The sequence below is a fragment of the Poecilia mexicana genome, unplaced genomic scaffold, assembly GCF_051168715.1.
Source record: "Poecilia mexicana isolate PSO_F unplaced genomic scaffold, ASM5116871v1 scaffold_10, whole genome shotgun sequence".
NCBI classification, from domain to species: Eukaryota; Metazoa; Chordata; class Actinopteri; order Cyprinodontiformes; family Poeciliidae; genus Poecilia; species Poecilia mexicana.
Genome location: NW_028263379.1, coordinates 9,675,275 through 9,702,650, shown reverse-complemented (window position 1 = coordinate 9,702,650; position 27,376 = coordinate 9,675,275). Strand labels below are relative to the sequence as shown.

Here is a 27,376-nt window from a genome sequence, read left to right as displayed (position 1 = left end):
TAGGATTTTTATAATAACAGGTTGTTATAAAAGTTACTTGATTATGTTATAAAATGACACTATGTGTCTGGAAAACACATAATACTGCCCCTTTAAGAGCATCATCTTGGTAGATTCACAGGAAAATGGTTTGCGATTGTGACAGACATTGACAGTAACAGCTCATTATTTCCTTTTCGATGGATTTATTATTTATGGGAAGTCTCATGGTGACTCTCGGCCAGGTTAGGAGGGATTTACAGACAGAACCCGTACGTCAGCGTGATGGATTTGGATTGTGAATTTACCGGAACATTTCCCCATGGAGGATTTATTTACTGGTGTGGTAACATCAACAGTTCGTCTGCATATTGTCGAAAATCTAAAAGACCTGACTGAACAATGTCCTCGAGCGTTTTGTGGCTTTAATGCACCCACCTGCAAAGTGCACTCTGCAGCAGCGAGTGCTTGAAGAGAAATCAAAGGGACAGACAACTAGGTCTGATTTCTGGACGGAACAGTGGGTTTTTTTTTTGGGAGACTGTCAGTCCAGATAAAATGCATCTGCTTCTGATGGCTTGGCTTGAATTGGCAGATATGTAATTCAGAATTCATGCTTCAGTGCCGCTGTCCCTGCCTTGACATAAATCCACTGCTGCACCTCAGCTCGTATTTCAGTGTTGAACGTGAGCCTGTCGCTGCGATGCAGGTAGCTGCAGCAGATGAAGTGGTCCCCGTTGTGCTGATTTCTGTGGTTTCTACCCTGCTGCTTCATTGATTTGTTAGTGGCACTGATAGTCCAGAGAGAGAGAGAGAGAACGGGCCGGAGCAGGAGAAGTCGGACTGAGGCTGTCTGCTTCAGAAGGCTGTCTAATTAGAAAGACGGAACAAGAGGGCATCAAACGAACAGATACTGCAGCCCCGAGAGAACAAAAAGGCAGCACGGCCCCCTCTGCGCGCGGAGGCAGAGTGACACCCCCCCCTGCTGGGAGTGCAAAGCAACTGTGCAGGGATCAGATCAATAACGCTGCTCTTCCTTGACAGATCGGGCCGCCTGGCAGCAGCTCGCGTGTTTAATACAGACAAGCTCTCCCTACTGAACGAGAGAGTGATCTTCTTCAGGAATCAAAGAGAAGTCGAACATGACTGCCTCTCACCTCCACTTCAATCACAACTGTCTTCACTTGCAGAATCAGTGCTATTATTGCAGGCAATGCCCAGAATGCAAATGTGCATTTTAACACCAGGATAGGTTTTGACTACATAACTTTATGAGAGTTATCTACTGGATTTTAAAAATAATAACGTCATAGATTACAGCATAAACAGCTGAATCACACAGTCTTATAACTCTTTGAGAGAAAGACAAACACATCTGATTCACATGTCTGAATTGCCACCTCAAAACTAGCCTGGTAAAAATCAGCCCCTTGTTCTACACTTTGCTTCGTCCAGAGGGTCTGAGCTCTCGGCTTTGGGGACAATATTGCTTCCAGGAGGCATGAATTTCATTGAGGTTTTAAATTTTACCCAATTTCTAACGTTTGCCCATGGTGTATGTAATGCACCATTTCGACAAGAAATTACCTGCGCTGTAAACAACTGTCTGCCACTGCGTTTTATTATCAGAAATTTTATTTTTACTGTTTTCGCCACTGTTTGTTCCACAAGTGCATCAATAAATTTCAGTAAATTTGAATATATGATCAAAAGTAGTTACTGTGTGCAGTTTAATGATATAAATCACTTCTTTAGGTAAGGGACGTCCTGAAGAAGCCAATTTTAAATAGGAATGATTTTCAAAAGAAGAATTTGTGTTTTTTGGCTCTATGTTTGCTGTGTGATACACTCATAGCCATACAGATGCCTAAAAAGGCGAAATAAATAGTTTTTCATGGTCATTTTGTATTGTTATTACGATACTACTACAAAATGTGGAGATAAAATTCAAAGTTCACATCACCCAGAATTTAAAGATTCACATCTGACTTTTACCTCACAAATGAGACTTGAGCATGTTTAAGCTACTAAAGACGACTGTCCTCACTGATTTTCTCCTTTCCAACGTGAGAGACTGGAACAATCTGGAGAAACTTTGTCTCCTGTATCAGGCTCTGTTTTCAGCTCAGTGTCCTCTGTGAAAAGAGCTGCGGGTTCAAAGAAGTGGTCAGTGGAAAGTGACCACAGAAGCCATCGCAGTGTTTGAAAATGACAGCCTCTCATTAGGGAACCTCACTTCCTGATTGATCGGCTATAATCGTCTTGTTAGCTGCAATTAGGTGGGGGGATGCTGTACATGCTGGTTTGCTCAAACTGCCTTGATCTCTCCGGCTGTTCGGCAGCTCAGAGAACAAAGGCAGATAAGAGCGCGCAGAGATTAAGAGGCTTGCCGAGCGGTGAGAGTGAAATCAGCCCCCAGACTGACAGGTCGGCAGTCAACTGGTGTGAAACACTCTTGCGGTCTCCAAATTAAACAGGTGTTTAACTGTTGCAGAGGGCATTGCTGTTATCAAGAACACTTTCTGCACTACTTTCTACTTTATTTTCTACAACTCAGTTTACAACTCACTTCCATATATAATGAAACCTATCTCCCGCATTTCAATCCTGACACTGTCTTGTATAAGTAAGCAAACATGAACTTATGCTAGCGTTTATACCACAGATGCCATCGCAGTGTTTGAAAATGACAGGTGAATCTCTTAAAATTGGAATCTTTGGCCTTTTTCTTCAAAACGTCTTTGATTGCATCCACTTATGCAAACATCCAAACATTTTAACGTCGTAGTGTGAGGAGATGAACTCACACCAACAAGCTGTGAATGTTGAACAAGCTCTGCACCGGCGCTATCACGGTTCTGAACCTCCCAACTTCCAGTTCTTGATGATTGAGAAAACTGTTCTTTCTCAATCAGAGATTCTTTGCACCAGAATCTCCTGCAAGTGAGGAGATTTTGATTCAAAGAAATGCTGGTTGCACACTTTTACTTGGAACTGACCATTTTTGAAGTTGACAGTAATACGTTTATATCAAATCCTGAATTGACGGTTTTGATCTTTCAGCAGGATTCTTCACCTGCTCTTATGACATCATATTAAATCAGCTGATGGTGTTATTTTCAGGAACTTGATCAGCCACTAAATTGAGTTCTTGTGAGATTTTGTTTCTTGCATTAGCCTTTTATATGGCATCTGATGCTTTCGTTTTAAAGCCACCTGGTGACCATCAGAGGGATTCTCTCATAGAAGACTCATGATTAAAAGTTGTTAACTTTGTTAATTTTGTAGGTTGTACACGCTGCTTTTGTGGAAGTGGAAGGTGAATCCATATAAATACTTTAAACATCCACCATGTTTAAAGTATTTACCTTTGTCCAGGCTAAGGTCTTGATGCATGAGGCTGAAGAAGAGACAGTGAGTTGAATTCATGAATTTCATTTATTAATAACAAAACACAGCTGGTCCATTTCTCATGCTACCTTTAGGAGCTAGCAGGACAAAATGGCATCAAGCAACAGTTGGTAATCCCATTTGTTAGCCTCTATCTAAGCTACTCCCTAAAGAGTGCGTTCCCTAGTGTGTCATATCCTTTAACCCTAGCTTTGAGGATGTTTCTTATCATGTCATTTCCTTTAGCTTTAGCTAAAAGAGATAAAAGAAAAACAGTGAATTATTTATTCTCAACACCCCCTTAACAAACCCTGCAGAGATGAGAGGGTGTAGATGATGGATGGATGACTTTCGATGTTTCTGTGTTGACTCATCTTTGTAAAATTCATTGTTTTCAGAAAATAAAGGCGAAAACGTAACCCCCACTTCAGCTACTTCAAGCTTCAGTGAGCACTAAATTGATGTTAAATTTGGAATTAACGTTTCGTACACGCAGCTGAAAGGATTGTGGTGTCCCTGGATGTTATTCAGATCTGATGGAGGAACAGAAAGACGGGAGAGGAGAGAAAAAGAACAGCGCAGCAGATCATGTGGATAATCATTCCAGGTCAGCGGCTTGATGAGCCAGAGACATTAACACAGCTCCGCTTCATGCAGGCAGAGACTCCAGTGGAAACCAAAAGAGAGAACAGGAAAAGCAGGGGATGCTGCATGGAGCATTACATTATAACCATGTGTAGAGATCTGAGCAGCCAGGCTGTGATTCACGTCAGCAACTCAGAAACGTCTCCAGAGCTGCATAATATGCATTCTCGGAAACTCCATAAGCATTCCAGGACTTCATCCCCCCTCTGATGCATCTCGTGGTTTCAGTGACCTTCATCTAACTAATTAAATTTCCTTTGACACCAGAATGAATGAACCTTAATGACAGGTTAATCTGCATTTATGAAATCGCTTCATCCAGTCCACCCATTCTCAGATAGTTTCCATCTAGCATTGATTACATAATAATCACATCATTGCAATCTCTTTGCTTTTTCTTCTTATATAAAAAACATTTTTCAACTTGTTGTAAATTTGTGTCACCTATTTGCTAACAATTCTTATAAAGTGCATCTTTTTGAAGGATTTTGCAATTTATACTTCACATTTAAGGTAATTAAGAGTCTTTAGGGATTTAGGATTAATAATCTATGACTTCTTGTTTACCTGGGGAAAAAAATATTACTTGCCACAGTGGCCCATTTCTCAACCTTCTTTTGCTCTTTCTCTTTCTCTCCCTTGGGAAAGACAATAGGACATACCTAAGACAAATGTGTTCTTCATAAATCTAGAAATTTTGTTAAAAAAAAACATGATCGTGTTTCTGTGTATTTATTTTTAGGGTTTTCTGTGTTCAGTTCTGTCCTGTGAGTCTGAGTCTTCCCTGTTGATTGTTTCCCAGGTGTGTCTCGTTCCCTTGATTACCCTTGTGTGTATTTAGTCCCACCTGTTGTCTCTGTCTCTTGTCGGGTCCTTGTCAATTGTCTAACGTCAAGCGTATGTCTATTGCTGTCTACATTCTCTAGTGGAACTGCCAAGTCCTGGTTTGTGTTCGCTCGCATGTTAGTCCTGATTAGTCAGTTGCTACCGGCATTTTAGCTGTGCGCTTGTCTCCTGCCGTGGTGCCTGTCTTGGACTGTCTGAGCATCATTTTCATTAAATTCATCATTTTTCATCATATCCTGGGATTACCTGCGTTTTCTCCTCACCACCTCAAACCACCACCTCCATGACATAAACTTGCCCATATCTACATTCAGATGAATCATTCATGTCCATTGTTAAGTATGTCAGAGGGTTTGTTATGCTGTGGGCTTGTTTCCCTTTTAGAGCAGGCAAAACAATTAAAAATACAACTTTGGTTGTTAGTTCTTTCAGCAGAACAATGATCCAAAATATATTACTAAAAATTAAATTAAATTGCAGCACATTAATCATAACCTGTCTCCAAATTCTCAGCAACAATGAAAATACATCATCCTCCCACACAGATTGAGAATTGAGTCTGTTGAACTGCAGATAAAGTCAAATTAGATTCAAAAAGCAGAATGTTGTCTGTCTGGATGCATCCTAGTTATGCTTGCCTATCATATTTCACTAATTAAAAAAATAAAAAATTAAAGAGTCAGACAACTATGTCATTTCAAACAAAACAGTCACCTCTTTAAAAGTTTTTTAAAGAACTTTTAAGGATATTCAAATATTGTAAGTTGCACAGAATCCACTCGGTGTTGAAACATTTGTCCTGAAACATCTTAAAAAGCTTCAAATGACCTGAATTGACATGAGAGGGTGATGGAGGACAAGAACAAAGAGTATGAAGGACGGTCGGAGATGAATTTACCAGACTAAAGACCAGCACAGGCAAGCTTAAAACATATTCTTTTCCTCATCACTCATCTGGAAATGCTTGCAGAGGGAAATTATGAAGCAGGAAAAGGAATCCCTCCTCCCGGCTGCTTCAGCAGAGACTGATTCCAGCGCTAGTTGTGGCTGACGCGTCCTCCGAGTCGTGTTTTATGCAAATGCAGGTCTCTGAAACAAGGATCCAAGGGTAATGTTTGCAGAGGAGACGGCGCAGGCCTGACACCATCCTCTCTCTGCTTCCAGCTAATCTGTTCGATTAATCACATCTGTGACGGCACGGATACAAATGCTTCAATCACGACCTGAAAGCATGACGGATGAGTGAGCAAAGAGGTTCTGTTGCTGTCTTCTTCCCTCCTCTTCCAGTCTATTTCTTTCTACTTTATCCTTTGTCCTGTTTTTGTAGCTTTTTGCAAAGACTTTTTTGCTTTCAAATGTTTTTATTAAACTGAAAATATTTCATGTCTTTAAGTCTTTTTCTCTATTCACAATCTAAACAAATATCTTTTTAGAAGACCAAGGGGACAAAGGAATAAGAAATATATACACCTGAATGCTGAAGAACTGAGACTCACTGAACCAGACTAAGTTTGTCCAGTCTGTTATTGGCTTATTTTGCTGAGACTGTGTGAACTGTAGCCTCAATTTCCTGAGCTAGCTGACAGGAGTGGAACACAGTGTATTTTTCTAATGCTGATTGGGCATTCAAAAAATGGTATTCGACATACCTTAGTTGTAGAAACTTGTTCTTTTGGAGTTATTGTTGGTTTTCTATAATCTGAAACCACTCTGCCAAATCTGCCAAAGTTCAGGGTGTATCCTACCTTTTGGCCAATCACTGCTGGAGATGAGCAACACTCTGAGCATAAACAGTTGAGAGATGAATAGACTGTTTTCTTTTGCTACAGAATGTGCAGAAATACATCATTTGTATGATTAAAATATAGACCTTGAAAGTGCATAAATTCATGTAATGACAAGACTTTTCATCCTTTTTTGCGAACCAGAATAAGACAGAAAAGCAAAGTGAGATTTTTCTAAAGCATTTATCTCCAGTGATTTACTCCTTCCATCTGTTCTCCCATGGACTGTTTATGCTCCTTTCTATGTTAATGGAGATATTTTACAATGGCTCACGTGATCCACCCTTTGTTTTGTTTTTGTTTTTTTCTGGCATTAACAGAGCGTCTGTGTCCGCTTAGGAGTGCATGCACGCTCCTTCTTCCTCTCTTATTGTTCTTCACTGCCTCTTTTCATTCTTTTCTTCTCCTCCACCTCCTCCTTCTCTCTCGACAGTTCTTCTCATTGCGCCTCCTCCTCACGTCCCTCCACCCTCCACATTAATCACATGGCAGGGAGAATAAAGCGGAGCATCTGTAATAGTTTCGCAGCGTCACTGAAGGACGGGCAGAGGTCGACTAGCGTCGCGGCTAATGCGTAGACTCCCTGTGTAGGTGTGTGTGTGTGTGTGTGTGTGTGTGTGTATTAACGGTAATAGATGACTTGGTGTGGACGCAAGGACAGAACGGGGACATTGCTTGCTAAAAATGGATCACTACCTTGTGGTGCAACATACATAAGTGTAAATGCACACACCTACAGCTACACACAAACAATTGAATGCTAGTCATGCAAGCGCCACATACTGGGACAAGACATTCCCTTCTGATTTCACTTTAGTGATCTCTTTTGGCAATTTATTGGATATTTAGCCTCTTTTCTTCTTCTGGATGGTAGCGCCTGAGTCTAGCACAGGGGTGTTCAGCTGTCGTTTTTTATTGCTGGGTTGATTTGTTGTTGCTGCAGAGGTTTTGCGTCACTTAAGCTCCCTTGCTGCCAGCGGTTGTTTCTGATTTAGGCATCGGACCTGCTAGCGTGGTGATCATAAAAATCTTTTATCATTTTTCCAGTCCAAAAGGGAATGGTTAGATTAGATCTGCTGCTGGAAAGACTCCCCAAAATGACTCAAAGGGAAAAAAGGAAAAAAAAAAAAAACAAGTTGCAAACATTCAGACTCCAGACAAAAAAGATGACATTCAGACACCTGAGGGATTTTCTTTATGTCACTTTTAAGCTTGTTGTTTAAAGGCTGTTTGTGGTGTTTATTCTGGAGATAAAGCTTCCACAGACAGCCCACGTTGATGTTTGCTACAAACTCTGAAACAGATAAGGAAGTCGATACACCTGCTGTAATGAAAAGGCAGGGTGACAATGCAGATAACATTATCAGTATCTCATTGCCCTTGGGTGAAAATGTCCCGTGCATGGCGTCACCTTCAGTGCTTCTCATGTCAGTCAATCGAATCTATTCAAACACCTCAACTCACATCGTCACTCCCCTCGACTGGTGAGTGAAACACTTTGTGACTTCTAGCAGGACGACACAGCAGTGCTGTGTGCAGCCTGACCCGTGGTGAGCTCTTCATTCATTAATCCACTCCACAGCTCAACCTTTGCAAAGCTTTTGGACATTTGTGCAGAGCAAGAGCATACAGAGATAGAAAAACACACACACAAAAAAAAACAATGAGACGTTCAGCAGATTCCTGTTATTACTGGACGACTTCACTAAAGAACTGTACTAGAGGGCATACCAGACAAAGTGTACACACCTCTGTTAAAACATCTTAGTGAAGTAAGAAAAAGTCTAAAAAAAAGACTTGCAACTGTTTCCACTTTCATTGCAACTATAATTCAAGGAAAATATTTATCAGTTGGAAAAATTTAAAAAGAAGAAAATCAAACTGCAGTGATCTTCTTACATGCATTTCCACAGTTTAATACTTTCTTGAGGCACTTTTTGATTCAGTTTCAACATGCAGTCTTCTGAAGCTTCGTTCAGTTATGGTGAAACTGTCCTTGTAAGACTTTCCTGATATTTGCACACTTTCATTCTTTACCTAAAAGCCATAGTTTGAAGAGAAGGATCAAAGATATCTCAATGTACAAAGGTATCAGTCAGGAAAAAAGTACTGTTTTTATTTTCTCCCACCAGATTTGACTGCTTTCCCTTCAGAAACTGGTGAGCTGAAACATCTAGTGTGATAAAAAGCAAGAACAAAATACATTTGTAAATGGTAAAATACTTTTCTACAGTACTACATGTTTCAGTTTATCTAACAAAGTTTAATATCAGATAAAAATAAACTGAGTAAAAGCAAAAAGTGGTTTTCAAATGGTGCTCTCATTTCTTACCTTCTGTTTGAGAGCAGAAATGTGATATTATTTTACACAGGCCATTTGTGACCATAATGTTTGGTAATGTTGAATTTTGAATGATGAACTGAACTTCATGTGCCATTCTGGGTCATTTTGTGACTTTCTGGATGAGTTGTTTATGTGCTCCTGAAGTAAGATTGACTAACCACCACTTATATGGTTTTCAGCACGTCCGTGTTCTTATACATGGGTTGGTAACCCTTTCCTCACTGCAATATATCAGCCCTTCTTTGATTTTTGTATTTATTTGACACCATCCAGCCTATTTCTTGTTGTCAAACAGTTTCTATTAAGATGTGTTTTTTTATTCTACAGGTGTGATAGGAATTACACTTTGGTTTATTTAGTGAAATCAAGGTTAGTTCATGATTTAACAAGACAGGCAATTAAATTTTCACATAACGCAGGTTGATCTGGATTCCTTTTTCCCTTAATAATTGATATCTTCATTTAAAACTAGATTTTACTAAACTTTGTCTGGTGATCTAAAACTTGTAAGGGGGCAAATAAATTTCCCAGTCACAAAAAATGAGTTAAAGGAGAGCTTGCTGCTTTGTCTGATCAGCTAATTCTTGCTTCCTAATGTCAACAAACAATATGATTTTGACATTTTCCAACACTGTAAAACAAAATAACTTCACATAAATTTAGGAACAGAACTTTGTACAGTTTAATCATATGCAAAGTGCAAAACAAACTGCAATACGATGCAAAACAAAGAAAGTGAAAGTCAGTGGCACATACCAGCGACGTCAAACTGAGGATGATGTGGCAGCATCAAAGTTCAGCATCAGTCTAATAACTATGTGAATTCACAATGATCAGCTACAAAGTCTGCTATAAACACAAATGGCCTTATGATCTTGAAAGCGCCTGAACACTTCATGGACATTTTCTGGTGTGCTTGAGCTGAGACAAGATGCATAATTGGGCATTGATAAACTAAAGATAATAGAGCCTTATCTACTGTAAAGCAGACATGTTATTGATGTATGTTTCTCTTGTTGAAAATTTCTCTGAGGTGTCCCTGAACTCATAAAGAGCTCTCAACTGTGATGTTTTTTCTCTGGTTCCTAACAGCCTGAGTCTTGGCCTGTGTTGCAGGAGGAGGACCCGGGCGACGGGCGCTTCAGCTTCCCCGGGTACGGCATGGGTCCTGCCTGCCTGCAGGCCAAGGATGGCATGGCCATCAAGGGCAACAACAACAACGCCCCGACCTCGGCGCCGCCCGAGAAGAGCATTGAGGAGATGAAGAAGCTGTTCATCAGCCGGGCCAAGCGCATTGACACAGTGTCCCGCGTGGCCTTCCCGCTCGTCTTCCTCATTTTTAACATTTTCTACTGGATCATTTACAAGATCATCCGCAGCGAGGACATCCATAAGCAGTAGCCGAACGGAGGAAATGGGCGACAGTGACGTGAAGCAAAGAAAGCAGCAAAACAAAGTAAAAATATGAGACAAAGATGACTCCAAAGCAGATATTATTGCCCCTCTTTTCCAGCCATACCTCTTATCCTCTTCTTTCACCCTCTTTCTCTTTGGTCAAAGATTTGCTGCTTTTTGTGGCCCCTCCTTTGAGCCCCATTTGACCAAACCGTTTGAAGCTTTTTATTGCTTTTTCCTACCTTTCTTGCCTTCCTCCTGAACCCCAGACCCTTTTTCCTGTCTCTTTAAAACCCCTTAACAGTCCGGACCAGTGCAATAGCAATGCAGTAAAATGCATGATATATGAATGTGGCAATATACTGAAGAAGAAACGTGAAAAAAATAAACCTAAACTTTCCAAGACACACCCAGGAAACCGTTTGGGAGTGAACGGACTGGAACAAAAGGAGACAAAAAGATCTTGTATTTAATTTTAGCTTTTTTGTGAAGACAGAAATATAATTCTATATGGAAATATGACGTAGAGATGGATGGGGTGGGAAAGGTGCAAGAGGCATACAGCAGTGTAATATACTTATTTATCATAATTGGAAGATATATGGACCATGTCTCCAACGGTGGACATCTGGAACAAAGGATGTTTAACCCCAAAAAAGAAAAGAAAGATGGCGGTTCAGTGCTTCCACTAAATTAATTGATGCAAGGATCATGCATTCTATATATCTAGATTTGCTTCAAACATGTATTGCAAGCACTTGTCAGAGCTTTCCCTCCCTCCTGCTGCCAACGCCACAAAAACTGCAGAGACACTTGAAGTTTGTCGCTGCTGCTGGACTAAGAATATAAAATGAATACAAGACACTAAAAAGAATAACGGACACCCAGAGCTGATTAATACCTGTGATCAACATCTATCAGTTCTTAAATACTTTCACTCTGCATCTTTGTGGTTTTTTTGTTTCGTTGTTTTCTTTTTTTTCGTTCTTTTTTTTTTTACTATAAATACTAATTAATATATGTGCCAACTAAACTTGTCACTTGTGGCTGTGCGACGCTCGTCATCTCTGACTTGTTCATCTGGAGGGAGGGCGAGCAGTTTGATGTCTTTTGTTTTGATCACTGAGATTTCAGTTCGACACCATTAGCTGAAGAAAGACCAGCTCGATCCTTGACCGGAGTAAAAAAACGCAGATTCTGATTCATTTTCCTTTGCTGTTATTGGTTGGGACTGAAACATTCACATGTTTACATCTTTGTGCTTCCTTGCTTCAACCCTGCCTCAATGTGACGCCAACGTCCCCACCCATCCTGATCCTGAGCAAGAGGACAAACGTCTTAACTCATACATAAAACATCGAACTTTACGAGCATCTCATCCACATGGACCAACTGTAGCTGTGAACTTCATGGAACTGCATCATCACACACCGAGTGCAACACCTGGATTTATTTCACCACACTGGATGGGATTTGATCAGTCAGGCTGGTTGATGTGATCGATTGATAATTTTGCTTTGCACCAGGCTTCTCTATGCAATGATCAGTATATGCAATTTTAATTTTTACTTCTTCACTGCTCTTCCATCTCAAGTGGTTACACTTTAACAATTAGAGGTGAGAATGCCAAGGTACTGACCTCCTTAAGGCACTTTTGGCCCCAAAGCATGCAGATGCCTGCATGAAAAACTGGTCTGTAAAAAGAAATAGACTGAGCCAAATCTGACTAGATATTAAGATTTTCCCCATGTTTAATGCACAAAAGATTATTACGTCTGCATATTCTACGCAGAGTATCCCTAAGTGCTTTTATGCTTTGAAAATGTTTAAAAATGCTACAATTCTGGGAAATTACCAGGTTTTTTTAGCAAAGAAAAATCTAAAATTTACCTGAGAGATGTAGTTACTGTTGTAACATTATTTAAGAAAGAGATTTATTTATTCTAATGACATAAAATGTCTTTTAGCACCTAGAAAAACAAATAAAAGGCTCAAAGATGTATGAATTGAGGAAAATCACTGACTTAGCATCATTAGCCAGGAACCGTATTGTATCTCTAGTTTTGTTGCCAGGTTTTATTCATGAAAGTAAGACCGATCACTCATTGTTATCATGCTCTAAGAATGATACACTGACACACATACATTATATTTTTAGAACCAGTTTCAGATACTTATTTTCTGTATGGAACTGAAAAAACATGGTGCCCTGGGAATATTAGAGCCTTTTGTAATGTTCCTGTTATGTGCCATATACATTTGAAGAATATAAGGTTCACTTCATAGCCAGCCACATTATATTTATAGCTTATGCAGTTTTTACTTGTAGAACACATTTTCTGAATATCCTAAAATAGATCTGATGGTACAGGTTATCTGTCATATCCAAAATCTGTTTTATCCCATCACGAATATGTCCCAGGCTTTGTGAATGAAGGTATGCGAAACTGATCTGAAGGGCTATGCCACTCATTGACTCCTTCATTCTGATTCTAGATTTTAAAATAAAAAGTGCCATAAAAGCACACATCACCCCAAAATACTATGCATTTCATCCAAAATACATTTTTCTAAAACTTGTTCGCCTGGACCTCTTTGAGTCTTGGTCTAAAGTCTAAAGTTTGTGTAGGTCGTCCATGTTTCATTGATAACTAAAGGCCAGGTTGCAGGGACACCCAGACCCGTCTCTTCCCTGCTACCTCCTTCAGCTCACCTGGGGGAAGCTCAGAGTCGAGAAAATCCTTCGCCAACCCAAACCCTGATTCATTCTGACACCAAAACCGTCTTGATTAGTTTTAATGCTGAGAAGTAATTAGTTTTCAGGTTGGCTCCTCAATTAAAGCCAAAAACACTTATGGGTCAGGTCTGACCTACGCTGATATGACATAGGTACATAGAAAAAAAAAGTTATTTGTCAGGTGGCACATTTTCTACTCCTTATTGTGATAAACAGCCAATAGAGACTGGAGATTTGCTGGAGATTGTAAGAAAATATGGCTATACAACCTGGCTCTCTTGAACTGAGATTCTTTAAAACAGTTTGAGGGTTATGAAACCTCTGTGCCAAATAATGAAAAGGACCAACTTCAACTGTTTCTTGACTCAATTTGTTGACAACTAAAATAAGAGTGCAGAGGGGTTGTTGCTAACTAAATAATTTTGAAGCCTTTAATAAAATAGTCCATCCGAAACCAAAATAATGTACCAATATTGCTTAATTTCTGCAAACTCAATTGAGTTTTGTGATTTTACATCTAGAAAATTCAGTAGCAAAGAAAAGTACACACAGTTTGTAAGCATTCCAAGCTATGTTTGAAATCACCAGAGGTTTTTAAGGCCTTTTGGTAAAAACAGTTAGCATTCAAAGGAAGACCTGGTTTAAGTCAAGAACTTTGCAACATTCCTTCCTTTTGACCAAACGTGATGATGACGGTGATGATGGTTTGACAACATCAAGTTACCAACAATCAAAACTTCCTCTGCAGTCACAGTAGTGATGTTTTATGCAGGCTTAAAATTCACATCAAACCTCAACAACCAGAATTTGTCACTAATAAACTGAAATGCTTAATGAGTGAGGGGAAACAGTAAATGTCAAATAAATCCTGGAAGGTTCATTTTAATATTATAAAGTCCCAAAACACATACATTTTTTATGCTTCCTTGGATATTTTTCAACACAAAGCCTATTTGCAAATAGTTTTGCAGATGAAAGTTTAAAAATGTATTGTGGGACTTTCAGTGAATCATGAAATGATTTAATTTGTCTAATCAAAGTGGCAGCTTCTGTAAGATAAACAGTCTAGCTTTAACATATTATAAAAAAAATATTAATTCATTATTCAAAAGACAGAAAGTTTAATCTTGTGCTAATCTGGGACTATGGAAATGAATTCTTTATCTCTGCGTGTATTAATCCCTTTCTGAATAAAACTGAAACCAGAATAAGAAACCTGAGAAACGGCTCCGTCTCATTAGAAACTATTTTTTTCTTCTGTGCCATAAACACACCAACTTGAATCACTTGTGTTCATGAGCCAGCATCGGTTTTCCAGGAGCACACACACGCATCTTCTTGTGCCATATCGGGGTTGAATATGCAACCAAAAAACAATACAAAGAAAATGAACCTACAAGCATATCATGAATTTTTCAATCACTTTACATGATTCATGAGCCTTTCCTCTGGCATCGCTCCTCTGTGTATCATAACTTCATCATCAGCCTCATATTATTGTATTAGTCATTGATTATAATGTAAAGGTTGGAGTTGCAAATAGTATAATATGTAAAAAAAAAAAATATTGGGTTTATATTGCATCATTGGAAAAGAATAAGAAAGATAAGTTTATCAAGAACAATAAGTTTATCAAACTTTCATTTCTAGGCCAGATTTTAAAGAAGCACGGTTTAATATTTTGATGGTTATTGATTTCGAAGGGTTTTTTTTGCTTGTGTTTTGCTTGTATTATACAATCTGACGCCCAGAAGGAAAAGGAAAAATACAGTGAAACCTGAATTGCTGTGAATTAATGGAATTACTATTATTCATTTATTGATCTTCTTTGCAAAAGTTGGAATGGCCTTAATTTTGCTTTACCTGCTTCTATTGTGTCTGGCACAAAGTGCAGCTCTTTTTAATTTGCTAAATTTCTGATGCTAATTATGGCGCTTATATAAGCTGAGAGTGCACATCAAAGCAAGGTGAAAAAGTTCTGCAATTCTGTTTATTTTTCATTAATCTGAGAAACTATATTTTGCATGAATATAAATAAAAATGGCAGATATTTTGGCTTGTACAAAAAATGTGAAGCAATTTGAAGATGAAAAAAAGAATGTACTGTTTCTGCTGTATCTGTATATATCTGAATATTTATTAAAAAAAATGTCATACTACTAATTCTATTAACGATTAAAGGTTTTCTGGACAAAAATCTCTTTACCTGTTTTTGAACATTGTCAAGATTGTTGGAGTTGGATCTTCTGCTTTCTGTTACTCGACTCAAGGATCTGTGTAATCATTAAAGAAAAAAGTATTAAAAATCGCAAATAAAAGTTTCCTGTCAGGTGTTTTTATTCTTTAAGCAGAGTGAGACGCTGAGCTTCTGCTCAAACTAATGTAAATTAACCCTGTCTGATATTAATATTTAATGTTTTCTATTTAAAATTTGAAACAAGCAGTAGGCAAATAGTATCACAGTTCTTAAGCTTTTTAACATTTTGTCAAATTACAACCACAAACTTTAATGTATTTTGTAAATCATAACACGCAAGTAGTTCATAACTTTAGAATAACATTTTGGTTTTCTAAATTGCTACTTACCTTGCCATGAAGCTGATTTAACATTTGTCACAAACCATTCAGCACAAAGTTCCTCTAGTTGGATGAGACCAAACCTGAACATTTTTTGGCCTCCATGCGTAACACGGCCTGCTGTGCTCGCTTCAGAGAAACTGATCGGAGTTTAGAAAATAAATGGCGCTAAATGCGTGGAAATGAATGAAGAAATCTTTTTGAAGGCAGTAAGAGACTTGAGACTTAAGCAGACAAACATATTCTAAACATGCAACGTTGAGATGGAGAAACTGTAGCAAAACAGCGACAAAGATTTCTAAGTCCAGCGCGCAGGAAACAACACAGTGCAACAGGCACATCACAGAGCTCAATTTGATCTCTTCTTCCAGTGCTTGTTTTAAACGTGATGCTTTCAGCCAGACTGATTAAAAGCTGAAAACAAGAAATCAGTGAAGACAGTTGATCAGAAAGCAGAACCAGAGCGTCGCAGTGGGTTTGTCGGGACTCTGCCATCACCAGGACAGATGAGTACTTCAGCTCCCTCCGACTCCAACTGGTTTCCTGCAGAAAATCAATGCTAATCATTTAGATGGAGGCTCTTCTAATACATCTGAGGAGCCTCTTGAAAGTCAGTGCACTCGACTAAGAAATGAAACTCTCTGTAATTCCTGTCTGTTTTCCAGAGCAAGCATCAAAACGCCCAGCTGATTGTGTTTGCGGTCCCGATAATTAGATGTCCTCTAAAAGGAGGAGCAGGAACCGAGAGCAGAACGACCAGATGTACAAGCAGAGTGAAAACAATGTTAAATTATCCTACTTCAATTACAATAACTTTAAATTTCCAAACGCATGTCTGTATAAAAATGTTTAAAATCCCAGATCCGAGTTTGCAATACGTACTTCAGCTGAGCTGCAGTACCTTTAAGACGACAGTAGGCGTCACTGTTGGACAGAAGAATTTTGTGAGGTTTTCTGTGAAAGTCTGCAGCTTTACACAGAAACATAAAAATGGATCCAGATGTTCACATACCTGAGCACCTTCCCACCTGGGCACGTTTCCTTTTCATTTGCGTCTTTTGAAATAAAACCAGTTCATAGCCGTCTCATGCAGCTACATACAGTTCCATACCAAGAAGAAATAATTTACAAATTCTTTAGATTCGCAATATGTTGAAATGTATTTTATTTTAGATGGTTATGGTTTACAGCTGATGAAAACCATAAACAGATATTTGTCCCCCGATTACTTTTCGTAGGAGAACTTGGGACAAAAATCTGCATAGAATAATCTTGTGTGAACTAGGAAGCTTTGTATACATAGATTTTAGGCAGATAAAAACCAGACCAGGTTAAAACAGTAAATTGCTTTTAATTTAGTTCTCTCATCGGCATGTGAGCTTATTTTTCAGATGACAAATGAAGTGCATCGGTAGTACAAGTCTGACAGGTTTTGATACATGCTCCATTCAGACAACATTACTAAAATAAAACTACAACATTTCAGCTCTTTGACCTGATAGAATAAAAAGACAGATCCATCGCTAGATACAACGGTGGCAGCAATACACAGGATTGCCCAAGCAGTAAAAGTACACGTTCCTTTAAGAAACAGGGAGAGAACGCGAAACATCTGGGTTTACAAATCCCCAATTCAAGTAGTATTTACCCTTTTTCATGTGTTTGTGTGTTCTGATTTGACAAATTCAAGTTTAGCAATGAAAAATGGCAAAAAAAAAAAAAAAAAGTTGACTAAAAGTCCAGGTAAAAACACGTGAAAGCAATAAAAACCATCCAGGGCTGATCCAACTGCAGAGCTGGTTATGTCTCCTGCACAAACCGATGTCTGGATTCAGGAGGGAGCGCCATCAGAATGGGAGGAAACAGCTGTTCACCGGAGGAGCGACTCAGCTTCAGGAGAAAATGCAGACAGCAGTTATGGTGGATTCATTCTGGTTTCTCTAGACGATCAGAACAAAAAAAAAACATTCCAAGAGTTTTTTTGGTGGGGGTTAAAAGTTGAGACGGCGAACTTGCAAAGCATTCAGAACTCTTTGTGTGGGAATGCTAAAAACAGTCTGCATCAGCACTCCTGTCTCTTTAAATGAGTCTCAGCATCCAACAGTTTTCCCCATGAACAGTAAAGATGAGTCCCTGGAGCGTGGAAAGGTGGGACTCTGCTGTGGGACAGGCGGTGGGATGGGGAGCGGCTTTGGAACAAACAGACGGATGACTCTGCCGCCTGAATTCAGCAGATGTGACTTGATGTTTAAAAGTTTGACCAAAAACTTGAGCCGAAAACATTTAGGAGACAGAAAAATGCAGAAATGAATCAGAAGTCAGGCAACGCATGAGCAGCAACCCAAATTCTTGACTCCAAATCTATAATTCCTGCCGATGTTCCCTCCTGGATGTAAAGGGAGGTTGTCTTTTTTTTTTTTTTTTTTTTTTTTTTATTAATTTAGCTTTTTCCAATCAGTTCCTGTTGCAGAAAACTCAAAAACCAGTTAAGACTGACTCCAGATGGATGATCTAACTCCGGGTGGTTTTACTGACGAGGTGCAGAGTAGCGCCCTTCTGCGTTCCCGGCACCCCGTCCAGAACCAAAGCTGGGTTTCTGTGACATGCCGCCGCGAGTCGGGGGTCCCCTCGGTCCCCCGCCGCCTCCAATTCGCTCTCTGGGGCCGCCGGGGCCCCCTGGACCACGGGGCCTCATGTCTCGCCTGTCGCCCTCTCTGGCCGACCGGGTTTTCTTCTCCTCCACGTTTAGGCGGACATCGCCTCTGAACTTGATGGGCTGATGGAGACAACAAATGAGATTATAATCCAGGTAGAACAAAGCTCAGCCTCCCCTCAGACTAAAAGCTGCTTTTCTTACTTTGTTGCTGAGGATTTTCTGTACAGGTTCAGAATCGTCAAACACCACAAAGCCGAAGTTTGGGAGCTTCCCTCCGCTGTTGATCCGCAGCTCCAGGACATTCCCGTACTCTGGGGATAGAAAGGTCACATTTTTCCATAAATAAAAAAATAATTTTTAATGCAATTCAGCTGTTTAGGCTTCTGACGAATACAACCAGACCCTCCAAGCCAGTGCCTTACTGAGAAGCTTTGAAACTACTGTCCTCTAGAGCCAAAACAATCAGATTAATCATGATTAATCGATTGAAAAAAAAAACACAAAAGTCTGTTTATTAATCGATTAAGGAAATGCTATGTTGCATTTTAGGCAATGAAATTCAACATGTTTATTTTCTTATCGTAACTTATAGATCTTTTATAAAAAAAAAATCCACAGAACGCGCCACTTTTTTTTAATCCATTTCATTTCCAGAATAATCGATTAATCAAGAACTAAAATAATATTTAGTTGCAGCCTTGCTGTTGACGTTTTGCTCCAACTTACGTTCGAAGAACTCCTTCAGTTCCGTCTTATCCACGTCATGCGGAACGTTTCCCACGAAGAGCTGGTGGGCGTCTGGGTACCGGACCATCCTGCGGCCCTCCACCTCACCCTGCTCACCTTCACGAACTGAAACACAAACAGGAAACGGCTTACTAAAATATACCAACGAGATCTCAAACCAGCTGCGTTTCCTGTCAGAACGTGAATCTGAAGTGCTGTGTGGCTGTACCTGGCCTCGGCCCCCTGTTGGGGGGTGGAGGGCCGCCGGGCCGCTGCTCTCTCGGCCTCTGGTCCCTCTGTGGTCTCTGTGCTGTCTGGGTCTCTGGCTTTCCTTCCACTCTTGGCTGCAACAGAACAGGTTTTTATTAGACCAGGAAGCCATCTGATGTTTGGATTTAGGAAAGAAATGAATCTTTACTTGAATGTGCTTCAATTAGTTTTAGGCTAATAAACATGCAAGTAAAAACAATTGTAAAGTTGACAAAATAAAGGGTCCAGAGTGAGCTGTGACAGCCGCTCTGGGGAGAAAGGAATATTCTGCTGATCACAAATCTGTGACTTTTTATGAGGCACATTTACCAGAACCGAACAATTTGAAGACCAGCAAGTTTTTTTGTTTGTTTATAAATCGAGAATGCTTACAGTTTTGTGTCCAACATTTTGCTTTGAAAATTTGAGATGTGAAGCTTCTGCATTATCAGGTTTATTTGTGCAGAGGTCATAAAAGGGGTCGTCTGTTTTTGTGTCCATACAGTTTTGGTATAACAGTCTGACACTTCACCTTTAAGAAAAAAAAGCTGCCTGCATTTCTTTTCATGGCATAAAGTCTCTTCTGTTTTGTCAACACCTTTGAATATGCTTATGAGTGTAAACAGTCTAATGAGCTTATTCTGAAAGATTATTGATATAATCCATTGGTATCAGTAAATCCATTTCAAATTCAAACATTTGATATTTTAATGCAAGAAATGGACCAGAAAGTCATGTCAGCATTTTTACAAATTATATTTAATTTTCACACAAGCCTCAACTTCTTTATACATCAAACTGATATTATGCATTGATCATATCAGCATTATGATAAAAACTCAACATACAAAAATAACTCAAATGTGATCAGTCCAAAGACTTTGATTTAAATTAAAGAAGCTGACCAATAGAGTGTGAGTTAAACCCACCTGTGCTGTGGGAGTGGCTTTCACATGTGGAGGGAATCCTGAGACTGGGACAGCCCCACTGGGAGGGAGGTTCTTACTGGTAACCAGTGCCCAGGAGAACTGGTAAGGAAATAAAGAGTGAAAATAAGATTTCTAGCTTGCTAAAGCGTTTTCTCCGGTTCTTCCCACCTCCACACCTACCCTGTTTACCTCTTGAGCAGGGGGCGTGGCCTCAGCAGGCGCAGGCTCTGTGGTGGGGGCGGCGGCTGTGGAGGAGCTTTTCTCCGTCTGATCCTCAATCGTGAGCGCTTCTGTCTGCGTCTCCAGCATCACCTCGGCCTTCAGCTCCACCTCCGCAACCTCCGCCTCCTTCTCCGCCTCATGCTCTGGTTCTGGGCTCGCCGCGGCTTCTTCCTCCTCGTCACCAGGAGCCGCTGGTTCTGAACTGCAAAAAGATCATGTGGATGTTGGTTTGGAGCAGCCATCAGGGACGGTGCTGAGGTTTAGTGACGCATAGAACTACATTTTGGTACTCTATTATAGATGAACTGCAGGAAAATTAACTAAAAACTAACGGGTAAAACCGTACCAAGCTGTTGGGTTGTAATAGGGGGCAGACTCCTCTGGGGCCACATCAGGGGACGGGACCCTCTCCAACTCCTCCACCTCATCTTCAGACTCTGAAAATAAGAGAAAGAATTTATAATCTTTAACTATATCTGAAGTCCATTTTATTATTTTTGCAAATTCCATTTAATTTGTTACAAAATGTTATATTTTGAATGTGAATTCCATTTTAGCCATATTAACCCTAAATGCATGTAGTTATGGTGTGAATGAAAAAAAGGTTAGCCAACAGACAGAGTTCAACATTTACTGTTATTCTGTTTACAAATAAATTGCTGAGCAGGTTTCACAAAATGTTAAAAAGTGTTTCCCCCCTATTTTTTTTTAAAATGTATCATATTACACAATTTCTGCATCATAGAAATCATAAGGCCCCATATTTACTATCACAATCCATCCGAGTCCAATAAGAAAACAACTTATTGAATATTATTAAAAATCCTTTTCTAGTCATTATATTCAAAAAGTGAAATTGATACATTTTCCTGAAAATTACGCAAAACCATTTTTTTAATATGAGAACGTTTTTTGACCTATGCAAATCATAAGTTTGAGCATTTCTCCATTAGTCTCACAATAAATATAGTTTCTCATTTACCGTACCGATAATAAAGATTTACTAAAGCATCTGTGACAGAAGACAAAACGGAGGACATCCTCAATACTTCAGCCAGAACCGCGGCTGCAGAATCTATAAAAAGAAAAACGTTCGCACCTTCTGGAGGTTCAGAGTCCGAGTCGCCAAACACCTCGTCTTGGTAGCGAAACACGTCGTTGTGGACGTAGAACTTATTTGCAACAGTACCCTGAAACGACAACAATAAAATGAACACCGTTAAGAGTCAGGACATTTTTACAGACCACAAAAAATCTACAGCTGAAGGCGCGTGCGTCTCAGCCTGGGTGCCAACCTCGGGTGCCAGAACAAACGTCTGCATGAACTTCCTCATGGGCTGCATGTTGTTGGACAGCTCCCCCATCACCTGGACCACCACGCCTTCGTTCAGGGTGGCGTGGGCGTCTACGTGTCGGATCTTTGTGTGGCAATCACGGAAACTCAGAGCCATCACCCTCTTATGGATCTCCTGCAAGAAAAGACAGGAAGAAAAATCAAAGATTTGGACTTCCACTTAGGAAAGGTTTTATTGATTCTAGAAGCAAGTGATTCTTTAGAATAACAGGGATAAAAGTGGAAATACAGAGACATCTGTATTTGCTGATCAATGTGATTTTGGTCAAAGTATATCCATCTCTGTTAGAAGATGATTTAGGAAATTATAATCGATTCTATAGATAATTGCAACTTCTAGTCCTGTGAATTCTGAATTAATTCAAAATGCTCAAAAATTTAATTTTAATCTGCTTAATTGTTTTGAAAAAAAATATAATTTCAATAATTCTTTGACATTTCTTTAAATATAAACTGGTGGATTTTGATGCAGCATGGAGCCTTATAGAATTGCTTCAAATAAATGTTTTAAAATCATTTACAGTCTTTTCCCCTTATCAGGGAATCTCTAACTGTTTGAATAGAAAAATTGGTTTCTGGATTAAAAATCGTTTCTGAATCGAATCTTGACCCTAAAAATCGGAAAGATTCACACCTATCTGTAGTGCAAAAGGTAATTCTAGTGTGGAAATAAGTCCTAAAATGTCTCCTGTTGGGTGACGCCACTTACGGCTTGGCCGTAAACGGCCTCCAGTGGTTTGCCGTTGCTGTCCAGGCCGCCGTGCACGTAAGACGAGTTCTTTCCATAAAACCTGAGGAAACGGACAAACGGGTTACTCAACAGGAAGGGAATTTAGAAAGCAGGATTTCTGTCTGGTCAAAGAGCAGCAGCTGGTGGTACCTGTGCAGGTAGTCTGGGGCCTGGTTCAGGAGTGTGTAATACTGTCGGACAAACTCTCGCCCGACCAGCTGGGCACTTGGCTTCTCCATCACCATTTCTTTGGTCGACTGGAAATCTCTGCAGGAACAAAGCAGACGAGCTCGTCAATAAGTAAAGAAACTAGTTTAGTAAATGATCCAACAGATTTATGTTTTAATTAAAGTTTTGGTCACAGCAATATTAAAATTCAAACTGCAGCAGGCTGTTTGGATCCTGATCTGATGACTCATCTACACCGACAGGCTCATCTGTAATCCCAGGAGTCATTTCCAGTGAAAATCACTTCGGGTAAATACATCCACCCATTTCACAAAAACATGTTGCGTCTGACTCAATATGGCTTCTCTTTTTTTTTATTTACTTGTTGGGCCAGTGGCACTCGCTGCGTTTCATCTGCAAAACTGACTGACAGCCGTTTATAACCACATCCTGGTGAAGACAACTTATAACCTGAACAAAATTAACATTTCTCCTCACATGTTGTGTGAGAACACAACTGGTCAGACTTTTTCTGGCTGATTATTTCAGTATTTCCTCTTGGGTGTGAGGTGTTGATTGCAATTTCTGTCCTAAAGCTACAAAAAAAAAAAAAAAACTGCAAAAGCTCTCCATCCAGGAAGTAGTTTAGTTTTACATGACCACTTCAACTTTTACTGAAGAATTTGTTTTGCTCTGAAGGAAAAACAAAAAAAAAACTTCCGGTTTACATTGCAGTTTTGTTCACCTTTTTTATTTTTTTTTTTGAAACAATGAGTTTTCCTTTAAATTCAATATTTGCAGTAAAAAGGCAGACTCTAATATTGCTGATAGAAGGATAGTTCATAAAAAACGAGGCATGCTTGAACAGAACGACATTCTTCTAGCTGCAAAATGCAACCACAGCCCAGGCTGCCATTAAGAGCAAGTTGATACCCAGTTCAATATCTGCTGGTTAAACTGGAAAAATTACATTTACAAGTAAGAAGAAAATCTCTCCTTGGTAGTTTTTGTCAGTATTATTAAAGCAGAAACCACTTAAGAGTTTTAAGCCGAAATCATTTTGATTTGTGAGCTGGAAACTCGTTTGGGTCCAAAAGCGTTTTTCTCCTAGCAGGGATGACGGTTTACAGACGACACAAAGTCAGCAGTTCCATTACATCCACATAAAATAATGCAGACACACTTTTTTTTCCCCTGGTGGTCAAAGTCAGGCTGCAGCTTACATTTCAATCTATCAATTTTTCCAGTAATATTAATAATGATGCCAGAACCTGAAAAAAAAAAAAAACTTTGCTGCACCCAGGAATTGACTGAAATGGACTTTCCAATATTTTGTAGTGTTTTCAAACAGTCAGTACTCAACAGGCTGTTGCTAGGTAACCAAAGAGTGAGTGAGTTAGTTGATGCCATCAACCTTGCTTGGTTGAGCAGTTTAAGTCTTAATCTGCCTACATCTCCCAGAATGCTGTGCAGTTCTGGATTAGAGTTCAGTGAAATTATTGACAATTCTATCACCTTAATCTATTGACATTGACTATGTGTAACACAACATATATTGTTAATTATTTATTTATTGCACAGGTCAGAGGTTCCTGTATTTGTATAAAATATGGAACACCTACAATTGTTTCATTTTTTTTTTCACTTGAACCAAAGGACTATTATGCATTTTATGTTCTCTGAATGCAGCAGTCCTAGCACCATTGAGAGCAAAACAATGTTTTCCAGCGAAGTCACCAGATCAAACTGCTGCATCTGTACATGATTGTAGTAGGACAGATGTAGATCAGAGCAGTACTTTATCCACTGATGCCCCATCGACCTGCAACAGGAAGTCTGGAGTCCTGACTTCATTTCCTCCAGTGTAACACTAACGATCCCCACCACTTCAACAATTTAAGGATACAAAATGTTATTGAATTGATCTCCCGTTACTTTCACAGCGCTTCATCACAATCGATCCAGCTTTGCGTAATGCACCAGAAGTCTTTACAATTTTCGCGCCGTTTGCTTAATGCACGATCTAAGATGTTTTACATGGATGGATTCCTGAAGCTACTCATTAACTGGAGCATTAGTGTAGTGCATGTTCAGCTAATCTGAACACATTCTCTAGAAATGCTCACAGTAAGTCTGGGGAGTTAAAGCCTAGCAAACCTTTGCAGGGTAGACAACGTTCTGTTTATTTGCTTGAAAGAAAATAATCGTAACTCCGCAAAACGACTAGTTTCTATGCACCACATGCTGCTAGAACATGTTATTCAGTAACCAAAACGAAATGTTCTTGTCGGCAACAAAGCCAAGAGCCATCTGGTGGTCTCAAGGACCCCTTCTTTCACAGCCAGCGAGCATCAACTGATCCGTACGGAAAAGCGCTGTGGGACTCGTGTGCAGTTAAATATAGCACGTTTCCATTCGCTTCGACTCCATTTATCCTAATTTATATAAAATCAGCCTCATTTCCTCGGCGTGGTCAACAGTGCACCTACAGCACGCAGACAAAGGCCCCGCCATGCCGGTTGTGATGGAGCTGCTTACCCCGGCCTAAACACATGCAGGCCCCGCATACTGCGGGGACATCGGGCCACTAAAGCGGCCGTTTCCAGATATAACTTGGCCTCACATGGCACGATGCCGCCATCGACAAAGGGGCTTAAAGGCGACAGCTGTAGCCGCCTGCGGCCCCCAAACCTGGGCAGGAGGATCCTCAGTAGCACGTGTCCTGGACCGTTCCCGGCCACGCTCTCTGCTGCAGGTGACCAGAGCTTCCCCGATTTAGATTATATTTTAACTATGCAAGTTAAAATAAAGTCCTACTTATTAAAACGCCACCAAAAATCTGATTTCGGACACGATGAAGATGATATAGACGGGAGGGAGTCACAATTGAGAGGCTAAATAGGAGCTAGAGTAGGGCGGTGGCTACTTCCTGGAGCGCAAAAGCGAAACTGTTGGATTTTTCAGATGCTTAATTCATATGAAACGATTCTACCACTATTTTTAATACTTATAGGCTTAATTGTTCATAACCTGCAACACTATAAATTTGGAGCATTTTAACAGGGTAGCTTAATGGCTCCCTACAAAAAATGCTATTAACCCTCACATGAACCCCAGAGTTTAGACAGAGCCCGACCCAGTTTAGTAAATAACCACGATAAGAGAAGAAACTGAAGTTGTTATTACGAGACATTAACAATCTGTAGATGGAATTGACTTACCAACTGGTCAGTTGTATTAAAAACTGTTGCCTTTCAATCGGTTGATTCTTTGAATTGCCGTAAAGGCTGTCGGAGAGCTAGCGGCTTCACAACGTGCTAGAGTGCCCGGATACCGGTCTCACCTCCGCAACCGAACAACAAAATCCCGCCTCCTCAAACATTTCTAGCAAATGAAATTCGATGTTAAGACTAATAAACCAATCGCTTGAGGGGACCATAAGGAGGGGCGCTAAACAAACCCAATCCACACGAGCAGAGGAAGGTGCGATGGTTTTAGGAACTGGCATACACCGATGTTGTTGAGTGGCGGCGCACCGGTGGGGTTTTCCCGCTTGGGGGCGACAAAAGCATTCGGTCAAAGTTTAAATACGTTCAGTCCTTCACTGTATGCGAAATGTTTGTGAATCCAAAAGCAAATTTATCTAGACATACGCGGTCTAAGCAGAAACATTATAAATGCTATCCAGTGACTGCAAATAATATGTAAATATCCAATTTTGAAATATAAATTTCCATCAAAAACTACTAAGCTAAATAAGCTATTTTGGTGACCTGCTGTACCCTGCCTCTCACGATAATAAGCGGATATAAACAACGGATGGACGGATTTTCTATTAGGTTCATCATCAGGTTCAAAACGTTATATTTATCCAATAGTTGTATGTACTATATAAAGAATTAAATGCATCCAGCATTAAAAAAGTGGGTTTCAATTGGAAAATTACTGAAAATCAGCAATGAAAATGTCATAAGAGCGCTGGCTTAAAATTTCATCTGCAGTTTTCTAAAGCAAATTATTAATTAGTATTATTGTAAAAATAATTGATGACACCACTCTGAACATAACATTGCCCATGTTAGAAGTTAAATAATCTGCCATTATGAAAATGAGGAACAATTACTTTCCCATGAATATTGACTTAAAACAAGACCATATCTTGCTGTAAAGTTACTTGTAAGTTAGTTTTGTCTTTTTTCACATGTACAAATTTGCACTAGAAGCTACACCAAAAATACTTGGTAGGATTTTTATTTATTTATTTATTTTTTGCAATGCTATTTCAGGTCAAAGGTTGTTAAGTTATGAAAATGGTCTAGTCAGAGCTAGGAACTAAATCCTAACAGGTGAGAATATGTGCTAAAACTAAACAAAAGATAAAGCTCATGATATATCCCTTTCCATTTTTTAGAATGAATGATAGAAATATCAGGAGTAATTGCCAATATAACATGATTTCAGTACTGCAGCAAAATTGTTTATGTAGACTTTAATTAATTTTCAGATTTTTATCAGAAATTTTGAGCTAAAAACATTAACATGAGTTTATTTTTGGATTTTGCCCTCTGTGGGGCAGAATGAAGAGGCATTTATTTTCTCAGGCTGTGGCAGAGAGGAGGCACCGCATGCTTTATGGACAAGCACC

General features: G+C 39.6%; 2 protein-coding genes across 5 annotated transcripts in view; one reads left to right on the top strand and one right to left on the bottom strand.

The window, feature by feature from the left end:
* Nucleotides 1-10,733, top strand: part of glra1 (glycine receptor, alpha 1) — a 107,107-nt gene extending 96,374 nt beyond the window's left edge. For 2 of the 3 annotated variants that reach the window (XM_015002828.2, XM_015002825.2), the window contains one exon: nt 10,105-10,733. In XM_015002828.2, coding sequence (XP_014858314.1) covers nt 10,105-10,389 — 285 coding nt within the window. In that variant the 3' untranslated portion in view covers nt 10,390-10,733. Of the gene's footprint in view, nt 1-10,080 lie in introns of all 3 variants that reach the window. The other variant, XM_015002823.2, reaches the window with a different exon arrangement.
* Nucleotides 10,734-16,845: 6,112 nt separating this feature from the next.
* Nucleotides 16,846-26,098, bottom strand: g3bp1 (GTPase activating protein (SH3 domain) binding protein 1). Of its 2 annotated transcripts, none has more exons than XM_015002831.2 (12): nt 25,953-26,098; nt 22,714-22,830; nt 22,543-22,624; nt 21,775-21,948; nt 21,579-21,669; nt 20,826-20,916; nt 20,438-20,681; nt 20,258-20,356; nt 19,309-19,423; nt 19,080-19,205; nt 18,555-18,664; nt 16,846-18,473 (listed from the first exon to the last, which is right to left on the bottom strand). In XM_015002831.2, the coding sequence occupies exons 2-12, from the start codon at nt 22,806-22,808 to the stop codon at nt 18,225-18,227; spliced, it is 1,476 nt and encodes a 491-aa protein (XP_014858317.2). In that variant the 5' UTR covers nt 22,809-22,830; nt 25,953-26,098; the 3' UTR covers nt 16,846-18,224. The 2 variants fall into 2 exon arrangements, with proteins under 2 accessions (XP_014858317.2, XP_014858318.2); XM_015002832.2 differs by having other exon boundaries at nt 20,447-20,681.
* Between the last annotated feature and the right edge of the window lie 1,278 nt (nt 26,099-27,376).